Source organism: Dermacentor andersoni, chromosome 8, assembly GCF_023375885.2.
Source record: "Dermacentor andersoni chromosome 8, qqDerAnde1_hic_scaffold, whole genome shotgun sequence".
Lineage (NCBI taxonomy): Eukaryota > Metazoa > Arthropoda > Arachnida > Ixodida > Ixodidae > Dermacentor > Dermacentor andersoni.
The window spans coordinates 65,893,090-65,921,086 of record NC_092821.1 but is presented as its reverse complement, the minus strand read 5'-3'; the positions used below and the strand labels follow the sequence as shown (position 1 = coordinate 65,921,086).

Sequence of the window (27,997 nt, the reverse complement as noted above, 5' to 3'; positions counted from 1 at the left end):
CAAGCATGAACTATCGGGGGAATCTAGGGGCTCAAGGTTTACTGCGCAGCTCTCGAACACCGATTCCTGGGTAAAGCGTTGGCGGCATTATGCCTTGTGACCGAGAAAACAAGTGCAAGCGAAAGATGAAAGGGAATGCAGAGTGCAGCAGTAGATGAAAGAAGGGTGCATGAGGAGGAAAGTGGAGGAGGAGTGGAGGGGAAACTCATCAAGCGATCTCATCTGCACTTCCAAGCGGGGCCAGGGTGGCGTGAGGTGTGGAGGGCTATGCTCGTCCACGGCATCACCTGCCGAGATCAGTCCGCGGTACGAACGTTTGTGCCATGTTAGGCAGACTGGTTAGGCAGACCGCAAACGAAAAAGACGTAATTTTTAAAATTATACACTTCTAAATTCCCATGACAAATCGTCAATATTGAAGAAAGGTTTTAAACTTAAAGGCTAGAAATTTGCCATTGGGGAAGATTTTTCTCCTAAAATTTGAGACATTAGAAACAAACTGTGGAACAGTGCCAAAGAAAATCGCAACAAACACAATGAAGTCTTGCTCACCTTCGACAAATTGCACATTAACAGTCGCGCCTTTGTTTGGAGTGATGAAACCGATAACAATGTACCCCTAAAAAAAAGAAACGAAGCGGAAGCAAGCGAAATGAACAGCCCGCCAATGATGTGGGGAAGAGCTCGATCAAACAACTAACCATCATAAATGTAAATGCAAGAAGCCTTCTAAACAAAATGGAATATTTCGAAAACCTGTTAACTGATCGTGAACCTGGTATAGTTGCCGTCACGGAAATGTGGCTTTCACCGCATATTTCCAGCCATGAAATCGTGCCACTGAACTATTCAGTCATTCGCAAAGATCGGTGTTCCCATGGCAGTGGCTCTTATGATAAACAAGAGCCCCCCCATTTGTTTTACTGCCAGATGGGTCGGGTGCTGAAAGCACGTTTTGCAGGCTTCTTTGTAACAGTACTACAATTTGTGTGGGTTGCTTCTACAGAAGCCCCTCGTCAGGTGATCAGAGCATTTCTGCCATTCACGAGTTTCTACACAGATATGTTAACTCAACTTTAGAATTATCTTTATGGGAGACTAACATTCCGGACGTGGACTGGGTAACTATGCATCACACATCATCTTCTTCAGAAATTCTTTTTGAACCTAAAGTTATCCGTTAATCTTCGCCAAATAATCCTAGAACCGATGCGTAAGCAAGGTTCGGCAAACAACATCCTTGATCTCATACTAATCAGTGATCATTTTTCAGGGCACCAAGCACAGAACAGAAATTATTGAAGGCATTTCTGACTACAACATACCGCTATGCTTGTTGCCTCTAGACTGCCCGATAAACATGTGTTGTAATGCATCTATAGTACTCAACGTTGAGAAGGCAGATGATGCCAGCACATTAACCCTTTGAGGGTCAATGATGTAAATATACGGCGCTGCGAACAAGTCCAAAATGGTTGATGCTGTATATTTACGGCACCGTCTGTACGTTTAAAAAGCACGCCAATTTCCAAACTTTCTCTTTTCTGTCATGTGCTGCCACTATGTGGGAATACAGGGAATTTTGTTCCCGCGCCTCCTTCTCCCAGTTTTCGTTGCATGGTTTGTTTTAGCGCTAGTTCGCTCCCGCGCGTCTATATAATACCGCTCGTGCATTGGCGCACGGGCGGGCGGGCAGGTGACGGGTCGGGTTTTGTTCTGCGGGTGGTTTCGGCTTCTTGTGCTTGCAAAACTGATGGCTATCTCATTACTAAACGCTCAAAGGGTGATTGCTTCTTTCTCGCTCGTTTAGTGCTCACAGGGGTGCACATAGGCAGGTTGCCGCCGTGCATGCGTTTCCGTTGCTTTTTTTTTTCTTTAGACTCGCGAAAACTAATTGCCTCTGGTTGGCAATAAGATGAAGATTAGCGGAAGTTTGTCGCATGTTTTGCTTTTTTTACAGGCACACAATCACAGTTTTTCTTGAGTGCATGCACCTACGCAGTTCGATTATGCTATGGATGCACATATTAGTGTAAGAGCAGGAACATTTGAGTCTTGCGAAATATTGTCGTGTGCGCATTTTCAAAGCCTTGAACTATAACAAAATTTAATTCAAAATTTTGTCTCAGAATTTTAATTCTTATACGTTTATTTCCTTTTTTACTGTTGTTATTCATGAATGAAGAGTACATATATACCAACGCAAAATATTTTTTTTCTCACTTTACAGTCACCCTAGAAAAAATTACGGAACATTTTTTTTCGAAATAAGTCCCTAAGAAGAATTGGAATCTGCAATAAAAATAATCGACCCTGGGCGGTTTCATATGGTGAAATAAATCAACCCTCAAAGAGTTAATCCACCTTGCGCACGACCTTCAAGCCTCCTTCGACCCGCCAATCAATGTGAACATAGCATACCTGCCAACCTGGCGAGATGAAAAATCAGGAGACATTTTACTCGCGCCAACGGGGGAGTTGCATTTATTGTTTAAACTTCCAGTGGAACCGGGGTGGGGGGGCTGTTTCGTTCAAACTTTCAGGCAGTGTTCGGCGAGTCCTTTTGCAGGGACCTTGCAGTAGCAGACTTTGCTCAATTCGTCGGAGTAGCTTTGCTCAAAACATAGTCCAGACTGACAGCCCTTCACTAGCAGCAGGTGTTGGAGGGTTGTGTTGCACATCGATAAAAGCAATTCAGTCCTAGTTTTTTCGCGCCGTGCTAAAGATACTCTCACACACTGCGTAGCTATGTGGTATCAGGAGTAAATCCAGCATCACATTAGCAACTCAGTGAAACATGCTTTCCATCAGTGTTTTTCATTTTCCCAACCATAGACCACTGCACATCCAACCTTTCTTCATTCAGGATGTCTTCTGGAAGACTGTATGCCTGTAGAGTGGCAAACTCAGCTTCAAGAGCATCTAAAGCGTCTTCAGGAGATTCATTGGAATCTTGGGGCAGCAGCTGAGGGAAACGCTGAATAAAGAAACGAAGACTCGAAAGCGATGCCTGCGAAATAAATTTCAAGTTGGCCACCTCCGCATTCTTCAGAGTTGCATCCACATCCCTAACGCTTCGCCTCGTCACATTTCAGAAACATTTTCCGTAGAAGAGGCCCAACGTGGTCACTGACACTAAGGGGTAGGTTGTGTTCGGCGAGGAATCCTGTAAACAGGCACTCCACACGTATCGGTTCGCGGCCATACAAGAGGTAAAACGGGGAAAAGCTGGCAGTTTCGAGATGGGAAGAGCTGTATGCAAAGGTAATGTAGGGTAGAGCCAGGTCCCAGTCACGGTGGTCGTCTGAAACGTATTTGGATAGCATGTCTGTAAGGGTGCGGTTCAAACGCTCAGTGAGGCAGTTCGTTTGAGGGTGGTAGGAGGTAGCAAATTTATGCTGAATGGAGCAGGCCCGCATGATGTCGTCAATGACTTTCGCCAAAAACGTATGGCCACAGTCTGTTAGCAATTGACGCGGAGCACCATGCATCAAAATGATATCATGTAGAAGGAAGTCCGCAACGTGAGTTGCGCAACTGGTCGGAAGAGCGCGGGTTACAACGAAGCGGGTCGCGTAGTCAGCCACGACTGCAACCCACTTGTTTCCTGATGTAGATTCCGGAAATGGGCCGAGGAGGTCTAAGCCAACACGATGGAAGGGCTCGGCAGGGATGTCGAGCGGCTGCAGGTAACCAGCGGGGGGCTGGGAAGGCCTCTCGCGTCGTTGGCAAAGTTCACAAGCAGCGACGTAACGTCGTACAAAACGAGCAAGGCCCGGCCAGAAAAAACGGCGACGTACACGGTCATAGGTTCGAGATACGCCGAGGTGTCCTGCCGTTGGTGCGTCGTGGAGCTCTTCTAGAACGGTTGAGCAGAGGTGTTTAGGTATGACAAGTAGGAACTCAGAGCCGTCCGGATGAAGGTTACTACGGTACAGAGTACCATCACGGAGGACGAAGAGGCGTAGAGTGGCGTCGGCCGGAGTGTTCAAAATGGTCGATGAGACCTCTGATGTTGGCGTCACAACGTTGCTCGTCGCCTAAATGAAGCAGCTGTGACACAGAGAATACACAAGCAGCACTGGTAATTTTGGAAGAGTCAGGGTCGTCAACAGGGTAACGCGACAGGCTGTCAGCGTCTTGGTGCAGGCGGCCAGACTTGTAGACCACAGAATACGAAAATTTTTTGTAGTCTCAAAGCCCATCGACCAAGCTGGCCTGTAGGATCTTTTAGGGATGAGAGCCAGCAGAGAGCATGATGGTCAGTGACTACGGAAAAAGGGTGACCGTAGAGGTAAGGACGGAACTTCGCAACCGCCCAGACTACAGCAAGGCATTCTCGTTCCGTAATGGAACAGCTGCGCTCCGATGGTGTGAGGAGGCAGCTTGCATAAGCAATAATGCGATCCTGGCCACGCTGATGCTGGGCTAAGACGGCACCTACGCCATGACCGCTGGCATCTGTACGCAATTCTGTAGGGGCATCAGGGTCGAAGTGGGCGAGAATGGGTGGTGAGGAGAGAAGAGTGACAAGACGAGAAAAGGTGGCGGCTTCTGCAGTACCCCACGAGAATTGTACGCCTTTCTTCAAAAGATTAGTGAGGGGTCAAGCAATTGCCGCAAAATCTTGAACAAAACGACGAAAGTACGAGCATAGCCCGACAAAACTTCGAACGTCTGCGGCTGTCTTCGGAACTGGAAAGTCTCGGACAGCGCGAGTTTTTGTCGGGATCAGGCTGTACTCCGGAAGCATCAACGAGGTGGCCCAGAACAGTAATTTGGCGGTGGCCGAAACGACATTTCGACGAGTTAAGTTGCAGCTTCGCCTTTCGAAATACATCAAGTACAGCTGTTAGATGCTCAAGGTGAGTGTCGAACGTGGGCGAGAAGACGATGACGTCGTCGAGGTAGCAGAGACAAGTGGACCATTTGAAACCACGGAGCAAGGAGTCCATCATAGGCTCAAAGGTAGCAGGGGCGTTGCATAATCCAAACGGCATTACTTTAAATTGGTATATGCCATCAAATGTGATGAACGCGGTTTTTTTCTCTGTCCATATCGTCAACAGCAATCTGCCAGTATCCAGAACGAAGATCGATAGAAGAGAAATAGCTGGAACCATGGAGGCAGTCAAGGGCGTCGCCTATACGTGGGAGCGGGTAGTCTTTCTTATACCCCGGTCACACGGGCACCCACGAACTCCATTGAACTTCTTCGTCTTTACGCCAATGGAGTTGCGCTCCGTGTCACACGGTCTCCCTTGCGCCAAGGAAGTTAAATGGAGATTTTGGGCGAAGGGAGTTCGGCAATGACCATTACGGTTGGATGGAGTACTCTCGTTCCCAGGCAGCTACAGTTCTGCAGAAAACCACGCTAGTAAAATCGTCGTAACTGGTTCATTTACAAATTAGAGCGTTATTTTTTTTTTTGCCTTGGGATATATGCCACATAATGGAAGTTTTAATTTGTTTTTTAAGGGCATCAGCACCTGTACTCTCTACACCAATACTTCGCCACGCTGCATCGGGAAACGTTCCGCCATTTTGTCTGTTTTTATATGCACGGGAGCCGCACGTATCGTTCAAGCCGCACGGGTAAAATTCTCCGGTGACACGCACCATGAGCGATCACGGCGCACCGCGAACACACAGACACGCGCGATTACACAGCGGAATCACAACTCGAAGCGCACCGGCCCAATAACGTGACCCGCTCTGCCCACGCACGAAAGCAAGAGCACAGTGTGGCCAGCATCGCTTGCAACTTCGCTATGCTTGGAAAACAAGTCTTGCGGTAACGTACCGCAAAGATTCTCACTGTGATTTTATATTATTACATACTGCGTTAAAAAGATGCGCATAGATTACTTTAATGGCGACCGTATATGTGAACAGTTGCACATGGAAGTAAGCGCAGCAGCGCCGTTTGTACCCCGTGCGGCGCCCGTCCAAAGCTCGCGGTGTGCCGTGTAGCACGGCCACAACTCCATTGCCGTCAATCTCCGTTAGGGAGTTTCATGCTCAATGGAGTTCGCGGGTGCCCGTGTGACAGGGGTATCAGTAATGTTGTTCAGATGGCAGTAGTATAAACAGAAGCGCCACGTGCCATCTTTCTTCTTAACGAACACTGCAGGTGACGCCCAGGGACTCGAAGAAAGCTCAATGGTGTTTTTTGTCTAGCATTTTGTTGACTTCGCTTTGAATTACTCGGCGTTCTGACGCAGAAACTCGATACGGTCGTCGGCGAATAGGAGTAGCATCGCCAGTAAGAATCCGATGCTTGACCACGAGCGTCTGGCCTAAAGGGCGATCGTCGAAGTCGAAAATATATCTGTAGGACGATAATACTTGGTAAAGGTCTTCAGCCTGCGCAGAAGACAGGTACGTCGCAACCATTTTCTGTATCTTAGGATCGGCGACCGAGGCAGGCACGATGGGCCTGCTAAGCTCGCAAGAAGCATCGGTTGATAACGCTGCCACGTGATGGTCGCCGAGACAATCAACGTTGACAAGGCAAATACCTTACGGTAGAATTTGCTTTGCCAATCCAAAGTTAAAGATACGTATGCGAGTGCGGTTCGCAGTAATAGTAAGTATACTGTGAGGCATGGTAACGTCATACTGTAGTGGAATGTCGGGCAGAGGAGTGACGAGGTACTAGCCATCAGAGACTGGTAGGGAAGACAAGAGTTCAATATAGGCTATTGATTTTGGCGGCAGGCGAATAAAGCCGGTGGGGTGTAGGCGGCACTGGGGTGCGTCAGAAGGTCCTGCGAGAATCGACAACTCAAGGCGAAGGGTACTGGCAGAGCAGTCAATAAGAGCAGAATGCGCGGAGAGAAAATCGAGGCCGAGAATGAGGTCGTGGGGGCAATGAGCAATCACGGTGAAGAGGACAGGAGTGTGGCGGCTGGCGATGCTAACACGTGCCGTACACATGCCGATGATAGGCACAGTACCGCCATCCGCAACGCGGACGACGCATGCCGACGCTGGTGTGAAGAACTTGTTCAGTCGTCGTCGGAAGGTAGCACTCATAATAGAAAGATGTGCCCCTGTATCGATGAGTGCCGTGACAGGATAGCCATCAACGTCAACGTCAAGAAGGTTTTGGTTCGTGTTTAAACGTGAGCAGAGGATTTGAGGGCAGTGTCGACAATGCAGCTTCACCTCCAGAAGCTGCAGTGCCTAGTTTTCCGGCTGGGCCCGGGAGGCGATAGGTGGCGAAGAGAAGTGGCGGGGTTGGGGCGAACGAGACTGACGGCGTCAAGGTGAGGGCGAGCGGCTGTAGTGGAGGTTCGGAGCAGGGGCTTCAGCGGCAGTGGGTTCATGGCGGGTGGCATAGGGAACAGGAGGTCCAAAGGTGCGGGAATAAGTGGCGGCGTATGTACAAGGAGGTGGTGGCCATCGGTTGCGGCAGTGAAGAGCGACGTGGCCGATGCCACAGCAGTGGAAGCAGATTGGTCTGTCATCAGGGGTACGCCATTCGGACGGGTTGCAGCGAGATGTGGTAGAAAAGGACTGTCGGGGACGAGGAGGGCCGATAGAGAACTGGGGAGGACGGGGATCGCTGACCTCCACCATAATGTTACGTGTAGAAAGACACAGACGAAAGAGGCTATTTACAGGCTATTTATTACACTGGACTGGAGCCAGAGCGCCAGGCCGACATTCACTCGCGCCAAGGGCACAGACCCACTTCGTCGTCGTTCTCGCAGCGGCTCGTCTCTCGGGTATCTACCGCTAATATCGTAATACTATACTAACACTTTCGCCGCTATTCACAGGCATCGCTCGGGGCACACCAACTGCATTGTACAGATAGACACAGTCTTATGACAATGAGTCAAACATTGAGGCCGCAACTGGCAAGTGATAGTGCACCAGACACAAAAGACGTTGGAAAGCAGCAACAGTAGTGCCACAGGAAAATTGCTCACAGATGGAGACAATCGTTGGTGGTTAGCAAGATAATTGTTTCTCTACGATTTATTGTCTCGGTACGGCTGAAAATTTTCTGGATTGTTCTTCCACTGTGTCCTTTGTGATGGTATAAGGCATTAAGTGCAATACAATATTCCAAGCATTTTGGCCTAGACAATTTTACATGTGCATTTAATGTGTTGCGGGAACTTCCAACAGATAAATGGCCAGCCTTAGTGGCTTAATCTGAACATGCCTTGCCACCTGCATAGCACAATAGGCATAGGGTGTCATACATCAATCAAACCACTTTTAATTCAATCCTCCTTTACTGGAGCAGCTCAAGTATCACAAACAGCAGCATGCCTTGAGCAAATGGATATACATACCAGATCTGGATTGAGCAAACCAGCAGCAATCAGTAGTTGTGGCTATTTGTTGTCAATGAAGCAGAGATAGGCTAGATCTTGATGGGCACAACTAACGTCAGGAGGAACTGTAAAGACAGCAGTAGCACAGTAAAACAAATTAGACAAATGACTGTAAACACATCCAGGGATATGGGCCTAGAGCACTTCACCAATAACTGCCACAAAGTGAAATATACGTCCCTGATGCAACTAGGGAAAAAGTTCTTTTAGCTGTAAACATCACAAGTGTGTAGAGTTCGTCTGGGTAGTTCGTAATTGATATCTTAAAAACAGCACAGACAAAAATTAAGGCAGACACACTACCTGTGTAATCTAGTCCTTGCGACAGTGAAACTATCGTGGAAATCGAACATTTAAGAACACGAACAAGTTACACACATGATGTCACTTAATAGTGATGGTGCAGAAAGCAGCAGCAAAACTGTCAAAGATGAAACTAGTTTATTAGGCGAGCTTGTGCCCACAAAAACAGGCTACACTCAAAGAACGATAGCAGCAAACACAGTCAGCAATTGTTGAAATCTGATCAGCGGGTCAAGCGCATCGGCTTTTATATATCACTCTTCGAAAATTACAGTGCAATCGCTGGTGCCCGCGCGGTTTCCAGAAACTACTGCACAGTTTGTGTCGCACATGCAATCTGATTATACAAGGTTAGGTGAGGACACACACAACAGATGGAATCAATGATAATATTCACGTAAGTTCTAAATGATGCATGTGCGTCTTGCACTGAGCAATGACGTTTAACATTTGTTAGCCAGTGAAAAAGGGTGTCACCCGAGAAAGATAAACAGGCACACATGTCAATATATTGTTATATTGTGGGAGACGTTTATTTAGAAGACTCGACACTAAGTACTGGGTAGGGTGAGCCTGCCAGACCATACACGAAGTCCTCCTCTTCACCCTCCTTTTGACACGATATGATTAAGGGCCCTGTGTCGCAGAAAATCCTGTCTCTGCACTGCAGCATTGTAAATTAGAGAAAAATCATCCCGAACCACGCAGGCCCTCCGCGTGGCGCATAAGTATTACTGAACTAGTTTAATTTCTTAAAGTAAAATACATCATAAAATTCGTAAAGTACGAGTTACACACAACCTAGAGACATGATAGAATCAGATTGTAATTTGACTATACGAGATAAAATTCTGTTATTCAGAAACTGAAACCCCTTTTCCAGCTGCCGTTTGAGGACTGTCTTAGTAGGAGCGGGGCGATGCGCTCGGTTCCTTGCAACGCCATCCAGATGATACTTGGCCTCGCACATCCGCGGCACCAGCCGTGGGGGGGGGGACAAAAAAAATATACAGAAAGCTCGCCTTCATGCATAGCGTTCACTACCAGCATTTCCAGGAAAACATTACGGTTACATAAGCTGCAGTTAGTGGAAAGTGTGTACAGTCAGGGGATTTCTTAATGCTATTGCGTCCCACTCAAAGGCAAAGCTTAAGTGTCCTCCAAGTGTTTCTTCTTTTGTGTGTACAAACATGCCATTACATGAACAAAGAAAGCAACAGACATAGGTATAATGAGCTCATTCGTGCATTCATGCAGGTTTGCCTTTAAAAGCACACATACGTGACAGCAGGGGTCATACTCTGAAACGTTCGCATTCCACAATACTATCGCGTTGGCCATGCCTCTGGCAACAGCATGCGCAGATTGGCTGTTTTGGCAAAACCAGAAAATAACTAGTGCCATCTAGCAGTTCCTGACTATGTCACTTTAACATCATGGTGTCGTTCGGTGCTTCGGACGTATATTGAATAAACAAACACGTCTTTTGCCGTTCGGTTGCTGGTGGAGTGTAGTAGAGGGAAGAGAGGTGGTCATTTAAAGTATTCTTTTTGGTGGCGTCTTACATGTGTTCTTTCGCAGCAATCATCATCATCATCATCATCATCAGCCTGGTTACGCCCACTGCAGGGCAAAGGCCTCTCCCATACTTCTCCAACAACCCCGGTCATGTACTAATTGCGGCCATGCCGTCCCTGCAAACTTCTTAATCTCATCCGCCCACCTAACTTTCTGCCGCCCCCTGCTACGCTTCCCTTCCCTTGGGATCCAGTCCGTAACCCTTAATGACCATCGGTTATCTTCCCTCCTCATTACATGGCAGCAATATTTGTTGCTTATTGGTTGTGTTGTGTATTGTTTTGCCTAGTGGAAGTGACAAGTGTCGGTGGCAGTGTTTTAGGGCAGCTTTCGTCTTTGCTCAGCTCTACCCATTTTTTAACATAGGGTACCGTGCTTGCACGACGCCCCTCTGGCAGTGCCCGATGGCTGACACACACACGTAGAAACAAAGCGTGTCGTTTAATAAATCACCTAAATTGTGCTTCGTAATCGCGTTATAGCACAATTTATTCATTAAAATAAAACAATTCACACTTCCTTTTCCATTTATTTTACGTAAAGCGGCCGTAGCCAACCATAGTCAGTGTGCAGACCGCGTACTGCGGCCACTACACTCGAAAACAATACACTCGAGCCGCTCTTCACTCGCACAGTGCGCTCTCTCATGCGATGTTAAGTGTTCGAAAGCGTGTTGGTAGTGCGTGCTGACGTCACGGGTAAGCGGTCGCTTGATTTATCGAAAGTGATTATCACGGCGGCGAAACTATCACGAAAGGCGGACGTTTAAGAACACGGCCCCATCAGGTGAGTGAGTACCTCCGCGCTCACCACGTGCACATAGCATGACACAACTCCACGGCTCGCACATATATGAGCTGCTAACAAGCTTCAAATGAAGGAAACGTACTGTCACTGTCTGAGAGCAACAAATGGAAAGTTCTGACGCTTCAGCTGGAGCGGTCAGCACAATTAAACATTAAGGAAAAGAAATGCAGCAATGTGCGTGACCACTGCTGTGCACAATATCACAACCATCCCGTGACATCCACATAAAAGACGCATAGCCTAGAGTAATCAGATAAAGGTGGAGAAAACATTCGCTCAGTGCATATACACCTGTATACGTTCAGTGCATATACAGGTGTTGGCGCGGGAAGAGGCACCTTTTCCCCATCACGACTAAACACACGCCTGTTGCACATTGCAAACGGTGGTACTCCGTGGTTTCAACTAGGGGCAGCGCATACGAACTGCAGAAGTGCTTATCGAAGGCACGAATCCATGATCTAGCGATCTCTGCAAGACTGCAGCAACCGTTTCGCGCCATCTGAAATTTCGAGACCACGTAATACCGCACGAATTCACAAACGCGCTTGTTCCTACATTCTAGTGTGGGCAAAAGTATAGGTAATAGTGACACACTCCGAGAAGTACTTTCACCTTTGTTCCAGATGCGTTGAGGTAGCATGGGCAGCTAGACAACGGGGACTGACAATGGAACAGGCCCTGGGAGGCCCGACGATGGCCCCATGGAATAAAAATGACGGCCCTAGGCTTCCTCCGACAGCAGTCCTTTATTCTATGAAAGCATTGTAACCAAAGTCGCCCGCCTGCAGACGAGACGTTCATTTGAGGGCAGCGTTGCCAGATTGGAAAGTCGGCACGACACCAGAAACTCGCTAAAGTTTCCCCAGATTTCAGCAGAAAATAAAATTGCCTTAAAATGCACAAGAATAACCAAGAATTAACATTCGTCAAGCACTCATCTTATTATTTATATAAAATCACGATGAGAAGCCTTTAAACATCCCTTGGAGCATCGTAGATGCCTGAACGAAACCTGTTGCGTAGCATATCGTCTGTGATAGTGAACTTCACGCAACACCCCTCTCTAGAGGTCAACGTTGTGCGAATTCGTACAATGGAATCCAAAGTTTTCAGCGACATTTTGTTCCTGTACTTCGTCTTAACACACGTCACCTGACTGAAGACACGCTCCACCACTGCATTCGACACTGGGCAAGAAAGACATGCCAGTGCATACAATGCAAGTTCCTGGTAGGGCTTTTCCCCCATGGCATTTTTAAACTTGAAAATTCTAGCCCAGAATGTTGCAGAATCCTCGGGAAGTTCCCCGTCGAAGACGGCCTGCGCAACAGGTTTTTGTGACAGCGAAACGAGCGGAGCGTCAGCACGTGTGTTGGCTGGCCACTTGACGCATTGCCGATGGGGCCGGTGGCCCGGCGTTGCTCTTCCCGTGCTTCCCACGGTAAATTCATTCCTCCACTAGAACAGCCGGTGCCGTCTATTGAAACGACTTATAACTATACGTTCGTTGAAACCTAGCGCTAGCATCACACGGTAGCACAAACCTTAGCTACAGTAAGCTTTATATGTTCACTGTAGCCTACACTCTTAGAAAAATTTACACCCTTTGGGGCGTATCTTGTCCCACAACAATAATCGTCATCCGTGCTGCCCGCGTTTCCTTTCTTTAACGCTGCGAGCACGGTACTTTCTATTCACGAACGGCATGCGCCTTATCAGTGTGACGCAGCATTCTCGACAGGAAAGTAGCGAGCGCCGAGTTTTCAGGAAAGGAAACGCAAGCAAGGCAGATGACGATTATTGTTGTGGGACAAATATACACCCCAAAGGGTGCAACCGTTGTAAGAGTGTAGCAGTAGCAGAGCAACACAGGGATTTCATGAGGAATAAACCAATACAAATATAGGCCTTAGAATCGTGGCGGCCGCAGGCGCTACCTAGTGTTAAATGTTTGGATGAGCAGCGCGGGTGGACGGTAATTTCGGTAGAGTGGTTTTCCCCAGATATCCCCAGATTTTGTCTGGTGTAGTAGTTTGTTGGCCTGGCCACCAGGAGCTCTACATTTTCACCAGATTTCCGAAATCTGGTGGCCCATTTCACCAGATGGCAACGCTGTTTGAGGGATCGCCAGTCGTTTGTGCGCAAGCGCGAGTAAGAGCGGGCGGGAGAGAGAAAATCTGGGGGCTTATGCTCCTTCAACATATGACTCTGCCTAGGTACTGCGTGTTGTAGGCCTTTGTCCCTAGGCGTGCCGGCATCGCTCGGACGCTGGCTGCCAGCGCGGTAAAGTAGGCGAAGCAGCGGGCGAAGGATCGTAGCTTTCTCGCTCTTCACGGCGATGTACCTTGTAGATAACATCACAGATGTTTCTGTGGGAGCAGTAGCGAGCGTAGTAGAGCCCGGACCGCATATATGGAAAGTCATGACTTTTTTTGCATTTGCCTTAGCAACCGCGGTTGAACCGCAAGTGGCTGAAAGGCCGCCGGTGTGACCCAGCACCAGCGCCGCAGGCACGAGAAAGTCTGTCCGACGTACCTTCAGACGCAAAGTTCTTACTAGCGTTGCAGAAGTCGCGGGACGTGGTAGGGCTGAACTTCGCATCACATGTTGACGGCTGGACGTAATCATATTTATTCAAACGTATTTTTTTTTTTACTACTTGTAAAAACGTGTCATTATTTCTCATTATTGGCGGCGCGTCCAAGACATCGAAACGGCTACAGGGACACCAAAGCTAGAACCCGGACTGGTCCGTGGTTTGGGGCTCTCCGATGCCTGCGAGTGCCACGGGTGGATAAGATCGGCTGTCAGCCAATTTTTTATGCGAGCACCCCCTGGCACGCTTCGGCCTCCGCGGCTCCAACCCACGGGCCGCCCTGCTTCCAACTTTGATCCCCCCGCTACCCCTTGGGTGCCCTAGAGATCCTGCGCCGCCACTATAACCTTAGGTGCTCGCGTGAGGCCTCCGTTTGCTGGTTACATGTGACCTCCTGGAGCAGTGCTTGTGAAAAATACTATCTATCGTCGCGACGAAAAAAGCGACCCGTGACTTATACAACACCAGTCAGAACCTTGCCATAGCAAAAAAGCTGATAGAATAAACTGATAAAATTTCTTTTAGTTCTATTCTGCATGTATCTGTGCTATTCTGCTTGTACAAGTCTACTAGTGTATTCTTGTTATTAGTGTAATAGCGTGTTGGTATTAGTTTGTCAGATCTATAGTCTATCAGTATCTATGTGTGTTGTATAGGTGTAATGTGCTTCAAGGAGAAGCAAGCTTCCTCGATTGCCAAAAAAGTGAGTCAGAAACAGGCACGTACCCAGGGGGGGGGGGGGCCCCCCCGAAATCAAGTGGCATACCCCCCCCCCTCCCCACCCACGTACGCCACCACTCCTCACACATTCCTAAAGTGCCGCCAGATCAGTGTTGATACTTGGCAGCTGTTCATCGGTCAGCATTATGCTGCCTTTTTCACTCCTTTTAGATGGCGGTAGTTATCGGCATCTCTTGTAATGTGAAGGACAGTTTTCTCATAGATTCCGCACCCGTGCGATTAACTCGAGATGCGTTCAGTTGTCACCATCTATTCAACCGTCACGCGCATAGCTGCTGCTTTTGTTAGTTCAACCTTCTATGTTTAGGCAGATCCTGGGACCAGGAGAGGGATACGGCTGTTACTCAGCTTGTCTGTACTCTCATAGAACGAGTTGCGGCCGGAGAAAATGCCAATTGCGTTTAACTTTTCCATTTGCTTCATTATTTCCTCGAGTTACGGCTCGCCGCGACGCTGGCAGATGCCCGGAACCATATACACGTGATATGGGTTAGATAAGGTGGGAAATAAAATAATGTGCAAGAGCGTCCATCATGAGACCCTGCAATAACCCTTAAACCCATAAGCAAGATGACTGTCGCCCGATACCTCGTCTGTTTTTCCCTAATTGTATAGCACCTTTCGTGCAAAATTGGCAACTGTAAACAAAAAATCGCAAGGAGTTGAGAAATTAAGCGATCTACTAAGGGAGAGAGCCAAGGCAACAACCAAACTGCAAGCAAAAGCGAATAATAAAAAAAGTTCACCGTTGTTTATGAGAATATTTATGCATCAACATCTTTTTATTTAAAAAGGAAGTAGAGAAAAGGCCGCCAGAAGTGGAAAACAATTACTTGTTTTGAATGACGCTTCCACAGTTATTGGTCGAACCGCCTCACGTAGCCACTTCTCTGCTGTGCTTATGTGGGTGTTTTTCTAACCTATCGCGGTGAGCGCAGTACGTCTAGAATCGCAGAGTCCTGCGCTCTACGCGGTTGTATGGGACTGGTGGCCGCACAGCGTTACGCAATTCGCGGAGCTGTCAAAACTCATCAACAAGGCGAAAATAACTGATATTCGAAACTATAACATGAGAAAGACTGAAGAAGCCGTAAAAAATGAACGCAGCCTGAAATCAGTAAAAAAGAAACCTGGCATAGGACAAACCATGATGTATGCACTAAAAGATAAGAAGGATAATATCATCAGCAATCTCGAAGATATAGTAAAAGCAGCGGAAATATTCTAAGCTGACCTGTATACAGTACCCAGAGGAGTCACGATACCTCACTTAGAAACAGTAATGACCAGGATAGAGAAACTCTCCTATAACTAGCCATGAGGTCAGAAGGGCCCTGCAAGACATGAAACGATGAAGAGCAGGAGGAAAAGGTGGAATAACAGTCGATTTAATCAAAGATGGAGGAGACATAATGCTTTGAGAACTGGCGGCTCTTTATACGAAGTGTCTATCGACTGCAAGGGTCCAAGAAAACTGGAAGAATGCAGACATACTAATCCACAAAAAAGGAGACGTTAAAGAATTGAAAAATTATAGGACCATTAGCTTGCTCCCAGTATTATATAAAATATTTACCAAAATAATATCCAATAAAATAAGGGCAACACTGGATTTTATCAACCAAGGGAACAGGGTGGCTTCAGGAAGATATACTTTACAATGGATCACATCCATGTCATCAATCAGGTTATCGCGAAATCTGCAGAGTACAATAAGCCTCTCTATGTGGCTTATATAGATTACGAAAATGCATTTAATTTAGTAGCGATACCAGCAGTGATAGAGGCACTACGTAATCAAGGAGTACAGAACGCTTACGTAAAAAGCTTGGAAAGTATTGCTACATGCGTGTGGTATTTGTTTGTTTGAACGATGCGCGTGGGCGCCATCACTCCAGAAAAGAGGAGGAAGAACGAACTGGGCTCGCGCTGTGAATCTAACCGGTCAGCGCTGCAACCGTTGTTGTAAATATAATCTGTAAATAGTTTCTCTTCTTACTGACTCGTCCTTCGCGGAAGAATATCTACAGAGGTTCTACAGCTACCTTAATTCTATACAAGAAAAGCAGGGGAGATACCTATAGAGAAAGGGGTCAGACAGGGAGACACAATTTCTCCAAAGCTATTCACTGCGTGCTTAGAAGAATTCAAGCTATTAAACTGGGAAGGCTTAGGAATAAAGATCGACGGCAAATATCTCAGCAACCTTCGGTTTGCCGATGACATTGTTCTATTCAACAACAATGCAGACGAGTTACAACAAATGATTGGAGACCTTAACAGAGAGAGTGTAAGAGTGGGGTTGAATATTAATATGCAGAAGATGAAGATAATGATAAATAGCCGGGCAAAAGAACAAGAGATCAGGATCGCCAGTCGGCCACTAGAGACTGTGAAGGAGTACGTTTACCTAGGTCAATCAATCACAGGGAACCCTGATCATGAGAAGGAAATTCACAGAAGAATAAAAATAGGTTGGATCGCATACGGCAGACATTGCCAGCTCCTGACTGGAAACTTACCATTATTATTAAAAAGTAAGGTGTGCAATCAGTGCATTTCGCCAGTGCTGACATATGGGGCAGTGACTTGAGAGCAAGTTAAGGACAGCGCAAAGAGCGATCGAACGAAGATTGCTAGGCACAACGTTAAGAGAGAGAAAGATAGCGGTTTGGATCAGAGAGCGAACGGGTATAGAGGATATTCAAATTGAAATCAAGAATAAAAAATGTAGCTGGGCAGGTCATGTAATGCGCCGGTTAGATAACCGTTGGACAATTAGGGTTACAGAATGGGTTCCAAGAGAAGGGAAGCGCAATCGAGCACGACAAAACACTAGGTCGAGCGATGAAATTAGGAAATTTGCGGGTGCTAGTTGGAATCAGTTGGCGCAGGACAGGGGTAATTGGAGATCGCAGGGAGAGGCGTTCGTCCTGCAGTGCACATAAAACAGGCTGATGATCATGATGATGACGACGATGATGATGATGATGGAGGTGGTGGGCCCCCCCCGAAAAAAAATCCTGGGTACGTGCCTGGTCAGAAATAATGTATTTATATTATCACAAAAGACAATACATATAAATCAAATATGAAGCCCAGGATTTGCAAACGAAAGATTATTGAAAGAAACCTAAACAACATATATACTCTACCCGGACAAGCCGCCATTGGAATATGAACCTGGCAACGTTTAACGCTAGAATGTTATCTAGTGAGGCGAGTCTAGCAGTGCTATTGGAGGAATTAGAGGGCAGTAAGTGGGATATAATAGGGCTCAGTGAAGTTAGGAGACCAAAAGAAGCATATACAGTGCTAAAAAGCGGGCATGTCCTGTGCTACCGGGGCTTAGCGGAGAGACGAGAACTAGGAGTCGGATTCCTGATTAATAAGAATACAACAGCTTAAAAAGAATAAAAATGTGATCACATTTAAAAGAGAATAGATGTTTACATTGGTTCACGACAAAGTTTAGCATCTTTAAACAGAAGGTTATTGGCAATCAAGCTACCTAATTGGTTCACACGTACACCACGAAGATTGTCAGACTTCACAATCTGGAAAGCTAGTGAATGGGAGTGGTGGGTTCTTCATTATTCATTACCATGCCTTCATGGCTGTTTGCCGGATAAGTATGTCAGACATTTCAGTTTGCTTGTGGAGGGTATCTATATACTTCTACTGGACATCGTCGCTTCAGATGACATAATGAGATCATCCGATCTTCTCTCAGAGTTTGTTGTGAGAACACAGTCTTTGTATGAATTGGGTACAATGACATACAATGTACACCAAATTCTGCTTCTTCCTAATGGTGTGGCTAAACTAGGACCTCTTTGGTCGCATTCTTCATTTGTATTTGAAGGCGAAAATGGACTTGTAAAACTGGCCAGCCGAGCTAATGGTGTTCCTTTACAAATATTGGAACGTTATGTACTTGCTTGAAAGTTACAGGCAACTAAAGCTAGTTTACATCTTTCACCAGAAGCAGTCAGTTTTCTTGCTGTACAGGAGAGGAGAGCTGGTCAGCAGACAGTTTTGTTTGGCACAGGAGAGCTGTGCCTGAACTTAGATGAACGTGAAAAACAGGCTGTAGTCCACAACCATGGCTGTGACTCAACAAGTGTCACTGAATATTACTGAATGGTCCTCAACCGAAGAACATTCCACTCTCTCCAGTACACTTGGACTATAAAGACTAACAACAGTGCATTTGTCAGCTTCCCAGGTGCGCTTTTTCTCATTTGCAGAATTCTTACTGGAGCGAATTCTTTTGTCATTCTGCAATGCCAGAAACTATTTCCTGTTGAAATTCTCCATGCAAAGCACCTTTCAGTCTGTGTCAGAAGAGAGGAGCCACTAGTTTACGTAACACCCAGCGAAGTTATGCACCTTTATGTGTTTCTAGAAATAGACCACAATATTTTTGTATAGACAATACCAAATCTTTATGAAAGAGACTAATTCTTCCCATGCTCAAGACATGGTAACGATAAATAGTGGTATGTCTTCAGCCATGGTACATGAATATCTATGTGGTAATAACATGTTGTAGCTTTAAAAAACAGAAGTTGGTGACAGTGCACCACGCTTAAATTTACGGCATTCTTTAGGAATCAGCTTTTTGATGTTTGGATATATTAAACAAGCCAGAGCCATCAAAATTCTAGAGCTTTTATTTTTTCTAGCGATAGCTTCTTGTTTTCCTAATGAACCAGCTAGCCCAATTTGCCACTCTTCATTATTGTACTCTTGTTGAGCAAGTACTTGGGGAATTGCATGGTCTGCATGTTGGCAGTAGGGATGCAGCTGCTAATGAACAGTCGTGGTAGCCAAAACATGACACTTACAAGACTTATGCATGGTTTCGGGTCAGTGTCCTTACGCGTAGCAAAGGACCCTCCTTAACCAAGTGACTGCCTTGAGTGGGTGATCACAGTGAAAAAACAGTGCTCCACTAGCACATAGTGGAGAGGTAAAGCTTCTCCGTCTATATGCAGAGGCATGGAAAGCAGCTGAATGATGCCTGAAGTGAGCAGTTGTGCTACTTGATACAACAGCATCACTTTCACACCATGGATCTGTCTTCCTCACTTTATTTTCTCCTTTGACTCAATGTAGCTGGTGCAAGTTTATCTGTTAACTGTGGCGGCATGACTAAGACACTGTCTTTTTTCTGAATGAAACAAGCAAACTCCGAAATTTTATTTTAACAGTGTATTACGGTTTGAATCAAAGACTCCAAACACTATATATGAAGCCTGTTGCTGATAGTCTTCTTTGCTGTCACGTGCTGAAGGCTACACAGGTTAAACTGCTCTTACACATTTCGACATGCGGTGGTTGAACTAGCACCCAGTGAAGAATTGTGTCTTCTGATTTTGCAATATGTGCGCTTGATGTTTTGCTGTTCTTGTTCATGAATATGTGGTTTTAAAAATGGTAAATCCATGTTCTTACTTGAATAAGTTCTCAGATCTGTACTCGCTATTGCTTAAATAATATTGCTGTATTGTCATGTTCTGATGTGTTGCTGTAGATCTTGTACCAATAGCGATGCTTGTCCTGTTTCCTTGCTTCCTGTCAGTGTGCCATGCCAGTTTGTTCTTTTTGCTCAAGCTCACTTGTGTTCTGTCACATATCACAGCACTTTTGGGATGAATGCAAAAGCGCATAGTCTGGAAAAAATAGCTTCATATGAAGTTGGAATATGATAAAAACATGTACCAACTATGCATGGCGTTCTATGCAGCATATCTGTGAGCACAAATGGGCATGGTGATGTTGGTACTTCAATCTGTGTTTTTCTAGCTCTTAGGTGTTTGTTTAAATGTGGCTAAAGTTGCTTGTTATTCTTTAGATAATGGAGTGTAAAATAAACCCTGGTTATGTTGGTAGTCATGTCGCTTGTGTCTCGTCCTTGTTCCTTTGTGGATGCATGTGTTAGCGCTGTTATAATATTCAAATCAAGTATGCACCAACTAGCCCAGGAAGAACTTTTAATGAAATCACACGTTGGTAGTGTCTAATTTATGGCATTCACAAACTTAGCCTGACATGTTAGAGCTGCAGTTAGTATCCACAGTCTTGAAAGTGCTTTGTTTTGCCTTTGCAAATAAATTTTATTTCAACAGTAATCCTGTTTTGAATATGCATTAAATGTTTCACATTGGTCTCGCAAAATTTGTAAGTGCAATTTTGTATTAAAAGAACTGGAGCAGACCTGCTACAAAAATTGACTGATACTTTTCTCATGCAGCTTCCCCAACGTAGTTTCACGGACTAAGTAACACTGCTGTGCTTTGTGAACGTGTGCTTTAATTTATGTTGAAACATGTTTAGAATATATATATCTGCATACAAGCTGTAAAAAGTTTTGATAATTTAACAGTTTACACAGTTCATTCTCATTTGATGCTCTAATATCCCAACTGTGTTTGTTAATCTATTCACGTGGCAGGCAATGTGTTCGGATTCGTATGTTCAGTTAACTTTAAAAACATCTCTTAATTCAGGTGTGTGGGCACCGGTGTGTGTGCTATTTCTAACATGCTTTATCAGTGCCTTAATTAGATTTCTGTATGTTGTATGACGATCTCTATCTTGGTTTAAAAGACTGATACATGATCCTATTTGGTCTTGTAGACAGCACAGTGAGACCTATCTGGTAAAGTGCTGTGTGGGTCAGGTAGGAATATATATCAGACTCATAGAAGGACCTGCACAACCTATACATATTTCTAACAGACTTGTAGAAATTTCCATCAGTTTTTCTGCTAAGGTGCCTCTTTAGACACAGTGATCACCAAATGGGGCGGCCGTACCCACTGCCTCACCGCGCTACCAATCTGGCCATGCCATCTATCCCAAGCCCTGTACGGGCCTCACAAAGGCGGAGGAGCGCATTCTCCTTCGCCTTTATACCAAAACTCTGCTGTGCCCGGCAGCCTTAAAATACTTTGACCCCGCTTGCACGGGGGAGTGTCCGCACTGTGGGGAAAAGTCCTCAGACATTTTCCACATGGTATGGGCATGTCAAAAAACCCCAAATCTAACCCCCCTACCCAACCCTTCCCGGGAGGACTGGGAGGCAGCCCTGCTCGGCTGCTCTGACCTGACGGCCCAACGGGCCTTGGTCGAGCGGCGTGCGTCTATTTGTCGTACAAAAATCCCTCACGTGACCTGATCCTAGGTGCCTAGGGACAGCATCGTTTAGGGATTTTTGAGAAGGCGCGATGCTGGCGCCGAGCGACGCCGTGGCGTGTTCGTCCTCGGCGTGATCGTTCTCTGGACCGCGCGTTGTTCAACATTGCTCATGTAATCGTGCGTGCGTTGCTTGTGTGTTGGTTGTAGGTTCTGTGTCACTTGGCGGAAAGCCGTGAGTAGTGGCGGTGCGGCAATGCGGCTTTGGCCTCGATGAGCTCTGGCGCTACAGAATCTGCGTTGTGTGACCCGTGCTTTCTTGAGAACCCGGCGGTGGTGACAATTAAAATATCGAAGTGGCCTAGCGCCTCGGCAGCGAAGTTCTGCGAACCGCGGTGTGGCGTCGCCGTGTCCGACTTTGCTTAACGGACATCGAGGCATGTGCTGCTCGCTGCAAGTCATGTAAATGCAACTGCGTCGACCGCCCACTGTTCAGCGCTGAATGTGTGTTTGGTGTGCTGTGCTTGAAACGAGTGGTGCAGCCGTGCAGTGGGGGTGGCGGAAGAGCAGAGTGGCTCCGTTTGCGCGTTCACAGACATGTGCTCCCGTCTTGGTCTCATTAGCGGCTGTCGCGGGACTGTGGTGTGCCAGCTCCTTGCCTAGTATGAAGTTTACGACGCTAACACACAGCATGTTCACGTTTTTCCGCGCTATATGTCATTTGCATGACGGCCGAGTTGAAAACGAGACATATAGTGTTCTTTGCGTTTGTGTGTTGTAAATTACTTTTCTATTGTGGAAGTTCTGGGAGTCTTATTACGCAAGGAGTGCGAACGTAAACATAAACACATATGTGTGTAAAATTTTGAATTACCCATAATACCCTTTACGACTGATTGTAGTATAGTGTCGCCCCCTGTCAGATCTCTGTGTCATCGCACATGTATGTTTGTAATTGCTTAGCTAGATGGCGCACCCCCCTTCTGTCATGTGACAAGCTTGGACCAATCGGGAGGTGCCATCTAGCAGGTGAAGCCTTTATAAGCAATAAACAGCCGCAGGTCGGCGGAGTCTTCGTTCCGGTTTTCATCGGGAGCAGTTAGCTCCGTGTCTCCTTCACTGCGCCGGCGCTAGCCGCGCGTTCGCCGTCGGGGCCCCCCGCTTGCCTGCCGCTGCCGACACAACATCTTTTGGCGACGAAGATGGGATTCCCGCAGCGGTTCCGACCGAAGCCCCGGGACACCAACGAGCTTCGTAAGTGAAGCGACCCTTCCCGTGTCCGCACGGCAGGCAAACGCCGCCGACGCACTTGGCGTCGCGAGGCTTCCGAGCCTAGGCCTACTCGCCCCCTTGTTCTTCCTTGCCCCATTCCTGCGGCGAGCTCCGGCTTGCCTCCTGCACTGTCTCCTGCACGCTACCCGGCATGGCTTTTACGGCGAACCTTCCCGTTTTTCTTGAAGTGCCCGGCCCACCGTTAATCCCTTGGTACCGCTGGAAAAAAATTTTTCAGGCCCACCTCGAAGCGGCCGGCGGTGGCGACTGGACGGACGCGCGACGAGCGTCCGCGCTCGTCAGCGCTCTCGGGCGTGAGGGACAACGGAAGTACTTCGCAGACGAGGAGCAGGAAGCAGCAAGGCAGTTAACCGGCGCAGCGTCACCGTCAAGTGAAGCAGCAAGGCAGTCGACCGGCGCAGCGTCAACGTCAAGTGATGCGGTCCCGCCAGCATCAGAGTTTCCGAGACTCTTGGAGCGGCTTGACCGGCTGTTCGCCGCGTCAACAAATGTCCTGGCGGAACGGCACGAATTCACCAGTCGGAAGCAGTTCGACGGAGAAGGATTCCTGGAATTCGTGACCGCATTGAAGGAGAAGGCGGTACAGTGCAACTTCGGCACAACCTATGGCGAGCGCGTCCGAGACCAAATCATACATGGGGTAGCGAACGTCAGCGTTCGCGAAAAGTTGCTGGCTCACGGCGAAACCCTGACCTTGGACAAGGCAGAGGAAATTGGACGCTCGTTAGAAGCCCTACATCGAGCGAACCGCGCGTTCGGCTCGGAGAAAATACAAAGAATTGAGGCAGCTCAACTTGGCGCTCCATCGACGAGCCAAGATGGCCGACGTAGTCCGGGAGGCCATGACGATGGCCGACTTCTTCTGGGGAGCCGCCAAGATGGCCGACGTAGTGCAGGAGGCCATGAAGATGGCAGACTTCTTCCGAGGAGCCGCCAAGATGGCCGCCGTCTTCCAAGAAGCCGCCCAGATGATCGACATTTTCCGCGAGGCTCCTCCGGGACCCGCAATGAAGCACAGGATGCGAAGGACCCTAATTTCGAGCATAGTTCATGCGACCGGTGTGGCAGTACGAAGCATGTTGCAACGTACAGGAATTGCCCCGCAAGGAACCGGCGGTGCAACGCCTGCCACACGTTGGGTCATTTTGCATCAGTATGCCGAAAAACCCGTACTGTCCAGCACGTCTCTTCCGCAGAGACGCGGTCTTCGTCAACTTCCGCAGGACAGCCGTCCGCGTCTGTCTTGACGGTGAGCACCTTGGAAGCTAAAAGGGATTTACAAGTCCCGGTCGTAGTTAACGACGTCGCCATGCGGCTGCTCGTGGACACAGGCGCGTCTGTCTCATTGATGACGGCCGAGGATTTTGAAAAGCACTTTGGTCGACAGCACAGACTGTCAAAAGCAGCAGTGGACTTGAGGAATTTCTCCAAGCAACGCATCGACATTCAAGGCCTTTTCCAAGCCACTGTCCAGTTTCTTCAAAGGTCGTGCTCAGTCACGTTCCATGTAACGTCCACAGGAACATCACTGCTGGGTCTTGACGCCATCCAGCGCTTGGGGATACAAATCGACGGTACTTCGCTGACATGCTGCCTGGCTACGCTTCCTCCAGTACAGAGCCCCACAGGTGTGCCTCCGGGTTTTGATCACCTCTTCAGTGGCGAGTTGGGACTCGTCAAAAACTTCGTGCACCGAATACATCGGCGGCAAGGTATGAAACCTGTATCTTCCAAGTTGCGCAGGCTACCCCTGGCTCTCCGTGACCAGGTGACAAATGAACTGCGGCGTCTCGAGGACTGCGACGTCATCGAGCGCGTCGAGGCTTCTGAATGGGTGTCTCCACTCGTCGTGGTGCGCAAAAAGGATGGAGCCATCCGGCTCTGTGTTGACCTCCGAGAACCGAATAAGGCAATTGTCATTGATGGGTATCCTTTGCCGCACGTGGAAGAGTTATTGCAAATGTTTCATGGTGCCACATATTTTTCTAAGCTGGATCTAGCATCTGCTTACCACCAGCTGTTACTGGAAGAAGGTAGTAGAGATCTCACCACATTCATAACTCATGAAGGCTTATTCAGGTTCAAGCGTGTCTGTTTTGGGTTGGCATCCGCGCCAGCAGTGTTTCAGAAAATGATGTCACAAATCTTGCAGAATTGTAAGAATGTTGTCTGTTACCTTGATGACATTTTGGTATGGGGTCAGACGAAACCTGAGCATGATGCTAATTTAAGAGAAGTCTTGCTTTGCATTTCAAACAGTGGTATGAAACTGAATGAAAAATGTGTCTTCTCTGTGAGAGAACTGACTTTTCTGGGCCATAAAATTTCAGCTGAAGGCATTTCGCCTACAGAGAGCAAGGTAAAGGCAATCCTGAATGCACCTGTTCCTACAGATATTAAGTCATTGCAATCCTTCTTAGGATTAGCTGGTTACTATGCCAAGTTCATTGATCATTATGCAGAACTTGTAGAACCGCTTCGCCTCATGCTCAGGCAAGGGCAAAATTTTGCTTGGTCTGATGACGCACAACGTAGCTTCAATCAGTTGAAAGCTCATCTTACATGTTCCCCTGTCATTAAGATTTTCAACCCTGAATTGCCTGTGGTAGTCACGACTGATGCATCTGATGTTGGTGTTGGTGCTGTGTTACAGCAACCGTATGGTTCCAAGCTAGAAACTGTAGCTTTTGCATCTAGAACTTTGTCTGTAGCTGAACGAAAGTATTCTGTAGGAGAGCGTGAAGCGCTAGCATGTCTGTTCGCATGTGAAAAATGGCATGTTTACCTCTGGGGTAGACGGTTCACTCTTCGAACTGACCATCAAGCAGTAGTTGCATTACTGTCCGCTGGCGACTCAGGTCGTCGACCTCTTCGCATTTCAAGATGGTCAGCCAGGCTCCTGTATTACAACTTTCAGATTGAATATTGCAAAGGATCAGAAAATCTAGTAGCTGATGCCTTGTCTAGACTTCCAGTAAAAGATTCCCAGAATGTAGTTCAGGAGGAAGAAATAGTATCCTTAGTCACATCAGTCGTTGACAAGGAAACGGTGCAACTTGCAACGAGTACAGATGAGACGCTTCAGAAGGTCAGTAAATGCCTAGCAGAAGGTTGGCCTTCTAAGAAAGCCATAGACAATGCTTTAATAGCTTACTTTCATGTAAATGAAGAATTGTCCTTTGTAGACGGATTACTCATGCGTGGTGATCGTGTGGTAATACCCAGTGTCCTAATACCTACATTTCTACAGCTGGCACATGAAAATCATCAGGGCATAGTACGTACTAAGCAGCTTCTTCGTGAACGCTATTGGTGGCCCCAGATGGATAGCACTGTTGAACAGTATGTAAAGCATTGTCATGTATGTAAGCTGGCAGACAAGTCTGCAAAGCCTCATGTAGCTCCACTGCAGCCAGTCGAATGGCCGAACGGGCCTTGGCAGAAATTGGGAATGGACATTATTGGCCCATTAAACATGTCCTACCCTAGGTATCTAGTCACCCTTGTTGATTACTACTCAAAGTGGCCAGAAGTACTTGGTACTAATTCCATCTCCACAGATGATGTCATTAAGCTTCTTGATTGGGCTTTCAGCCGTGAAGGATTGCCAGACTCTATAGTTACAGACAATGGTCCACAGTTTGTCTCAAAACAATTCAAAGATTACCTAAAGGAAAAAGGAATCGCTCATTTTTTCTCCTCCAACTATTATCCTCAGGGAAATGGTCAAATAGAAAGGTTCAACAGAGTCATTAAGGAACACCTGCAGGTAGCAAGGCTTGAAGGTCGAGATGCTTCGAAAAGCATTTCAGAATTCTTGGGTTCTTATAGGATTACGCCACATGCTACAACGGGTCTCTCCCCAGCTTTCCTACTTCATGGTCGTCAACCCCGTTCAAAGGTAGATATTAGCAACTTCAGGTTGCCTAAGCACACAGCGGTTCAGAACAGTAAAGTTCGCGAGAGAGTCTCGCAGAAACAGCAGCAAACTAAACAGTATGTAGACAAACTGAGAGGTGCTCAGGCAACTCGTATCAAGGTGGGAGACACCGTCAAAGTAAAACTTGCCAAGAAAAGATTTTTTAAGTACAGTACGCCTCGTACAGTTAAAGCCCAGGTAGGACCATCCTCTTTTGTACTCAGTGATGGGAAGACGTGGAATGCCTCTAAGTTAACCACAGTAGTAGATAATTCAAAACATAGTACATTGTCCACAACGGATAAAGATTTTTTGTACTCGTATTCAAACCTGGATAGTCATTCCGATGACTCGTCTGGCATGACATCGTCCTTTCATAGGCATCACTTAAGTAGTGCATCTGACTGTATTGCTTCAGAGGCTACACAGTCAGCAATCATTTCTGATTCCGTGGGGGAATCGGTAGCATCCCAGGACTTGTTGGGACTTCGAGAGGAGCTTCCTGGGCAACCCTCTCCAGCTTTGCGCGACAACCACATTCAATTGTCCAACCAGGGGGAGGGAAATAGTAGTGGGACGACTGGGTCTTTAAAGTCGACCGAAACGAGTCGCAACCCCCAAAGTTCTTCTGAGGTACGCATGCGTCCTCATCGTGTCAAAAAACGGCCTCCGTGGCTTGACGATTATGTTTCTTGAATGTAGAGCGTTTTGCAGTCTTCGAAATGCCACGGCTAGGGGCCTCGCTGTGACATTTGGGAGGCACTTCACATTTTTTCGTTCACACAGGTAAAATGTGTTCCTTGTTGCGGTGCATTGAGTTTTGTGCCGTGTTCCGTGTTGGACTTTGTTTGAGTGACTGCCCATATTTTGGTGCCCAAGACTGGTGCGCGTGTGTGTGGACTTGGGCGGGGATGGATTGAATTTGTGGACTTAAGTGCGTGCTTTGTGTGCAACTGGTGCGCGTGTGTGAACATGGGGGGGGAATGAACTGAAATTGTTTTGGACTTAAGTGCGCGTCTTGTGTGCGCGTTTCAATGTATGCTCGCTTTGTTTCCAGGGGGGGATGATGTAGTATAGTGTCGCCCCCTGTCAGATCTCTGTGTCATCGCACATGTATGTTTTGTAATTGCTTAGCTAGATGGCGCACCCCCCTTCTGTCATGTGACAAGCTTGGACCAATCGGGAGGTGCCATCTAGCAGGTGAAGCCTTTATAAGCAATAAACAGCCGCAGGTCGGCGGAGTCTTCGTTCCGGTTTTCA

General features: G+C 47.2%; 2 protein-coding genes across 2 annotated transcripts in view; one reads left to right on the top strand and one right to left on the bottom strand.

Annotated features, from left to right (window-relative positions):
* The window catches only part of LOC126538766 (uncharacterized), a 47,753-nt gene extending 35,881 nt beyond the window's left edge, over positions 1-11,872 (bottom strand). Inside the window, exons 1-2 of the mRNA XM_072289730.1 lie at positions 11,658-11,872; positions 8,313-8,419 (exon numbers count right to left, since the gene is read on the bottom strand). The gene's annotated coding sequence lies outside the window, so the exon portion shown is untranslated. The remainder of the gene's footprint in view (positions 1-8,312; positions 8,420-11,657) is intronic.
* Positions 170-27,997, top strand: LOC140212961 (uncharacterized). Its single transcript, XM_072284078.1, has 4 exons — positions 170-250; positions 22,660-22,779; positions 23,036-24,446; positions 24,562-27,997. The coding sequence occupies exons 1-4, from the start codon at positions 170-172 to the stop codon at positions 24,588-24,590; spliced, it is 1,641 nt and encodes a 546-aa protein (XP_072140179.1). The 3' UTR covers positions 24,591-27,997.

Coding starts and splice junctions, on each gene's coding strand:
- LOC140212961 (XM_072284078.1), top strand. CDS start 170: ATGAGGAGGAAAGTGGAGGAGGAGTGGAGGGGAAACTCATCAAGCGAT. Junction 251..22,659: donor CCAAGCGGGGCCAGGGTGGC/GTGAGGTGTGGA, acceptor CGCCGGCGCTAG/CCGCGCGTTCGCCGTCGGGG. Junction 22,780..23,035: donor CCGGGACACCAACGAGCTTC/GTAAGTGAAGCG, acceptor AAAATTTTTCAG/GCCCACCTCGAAGCGGCCGG.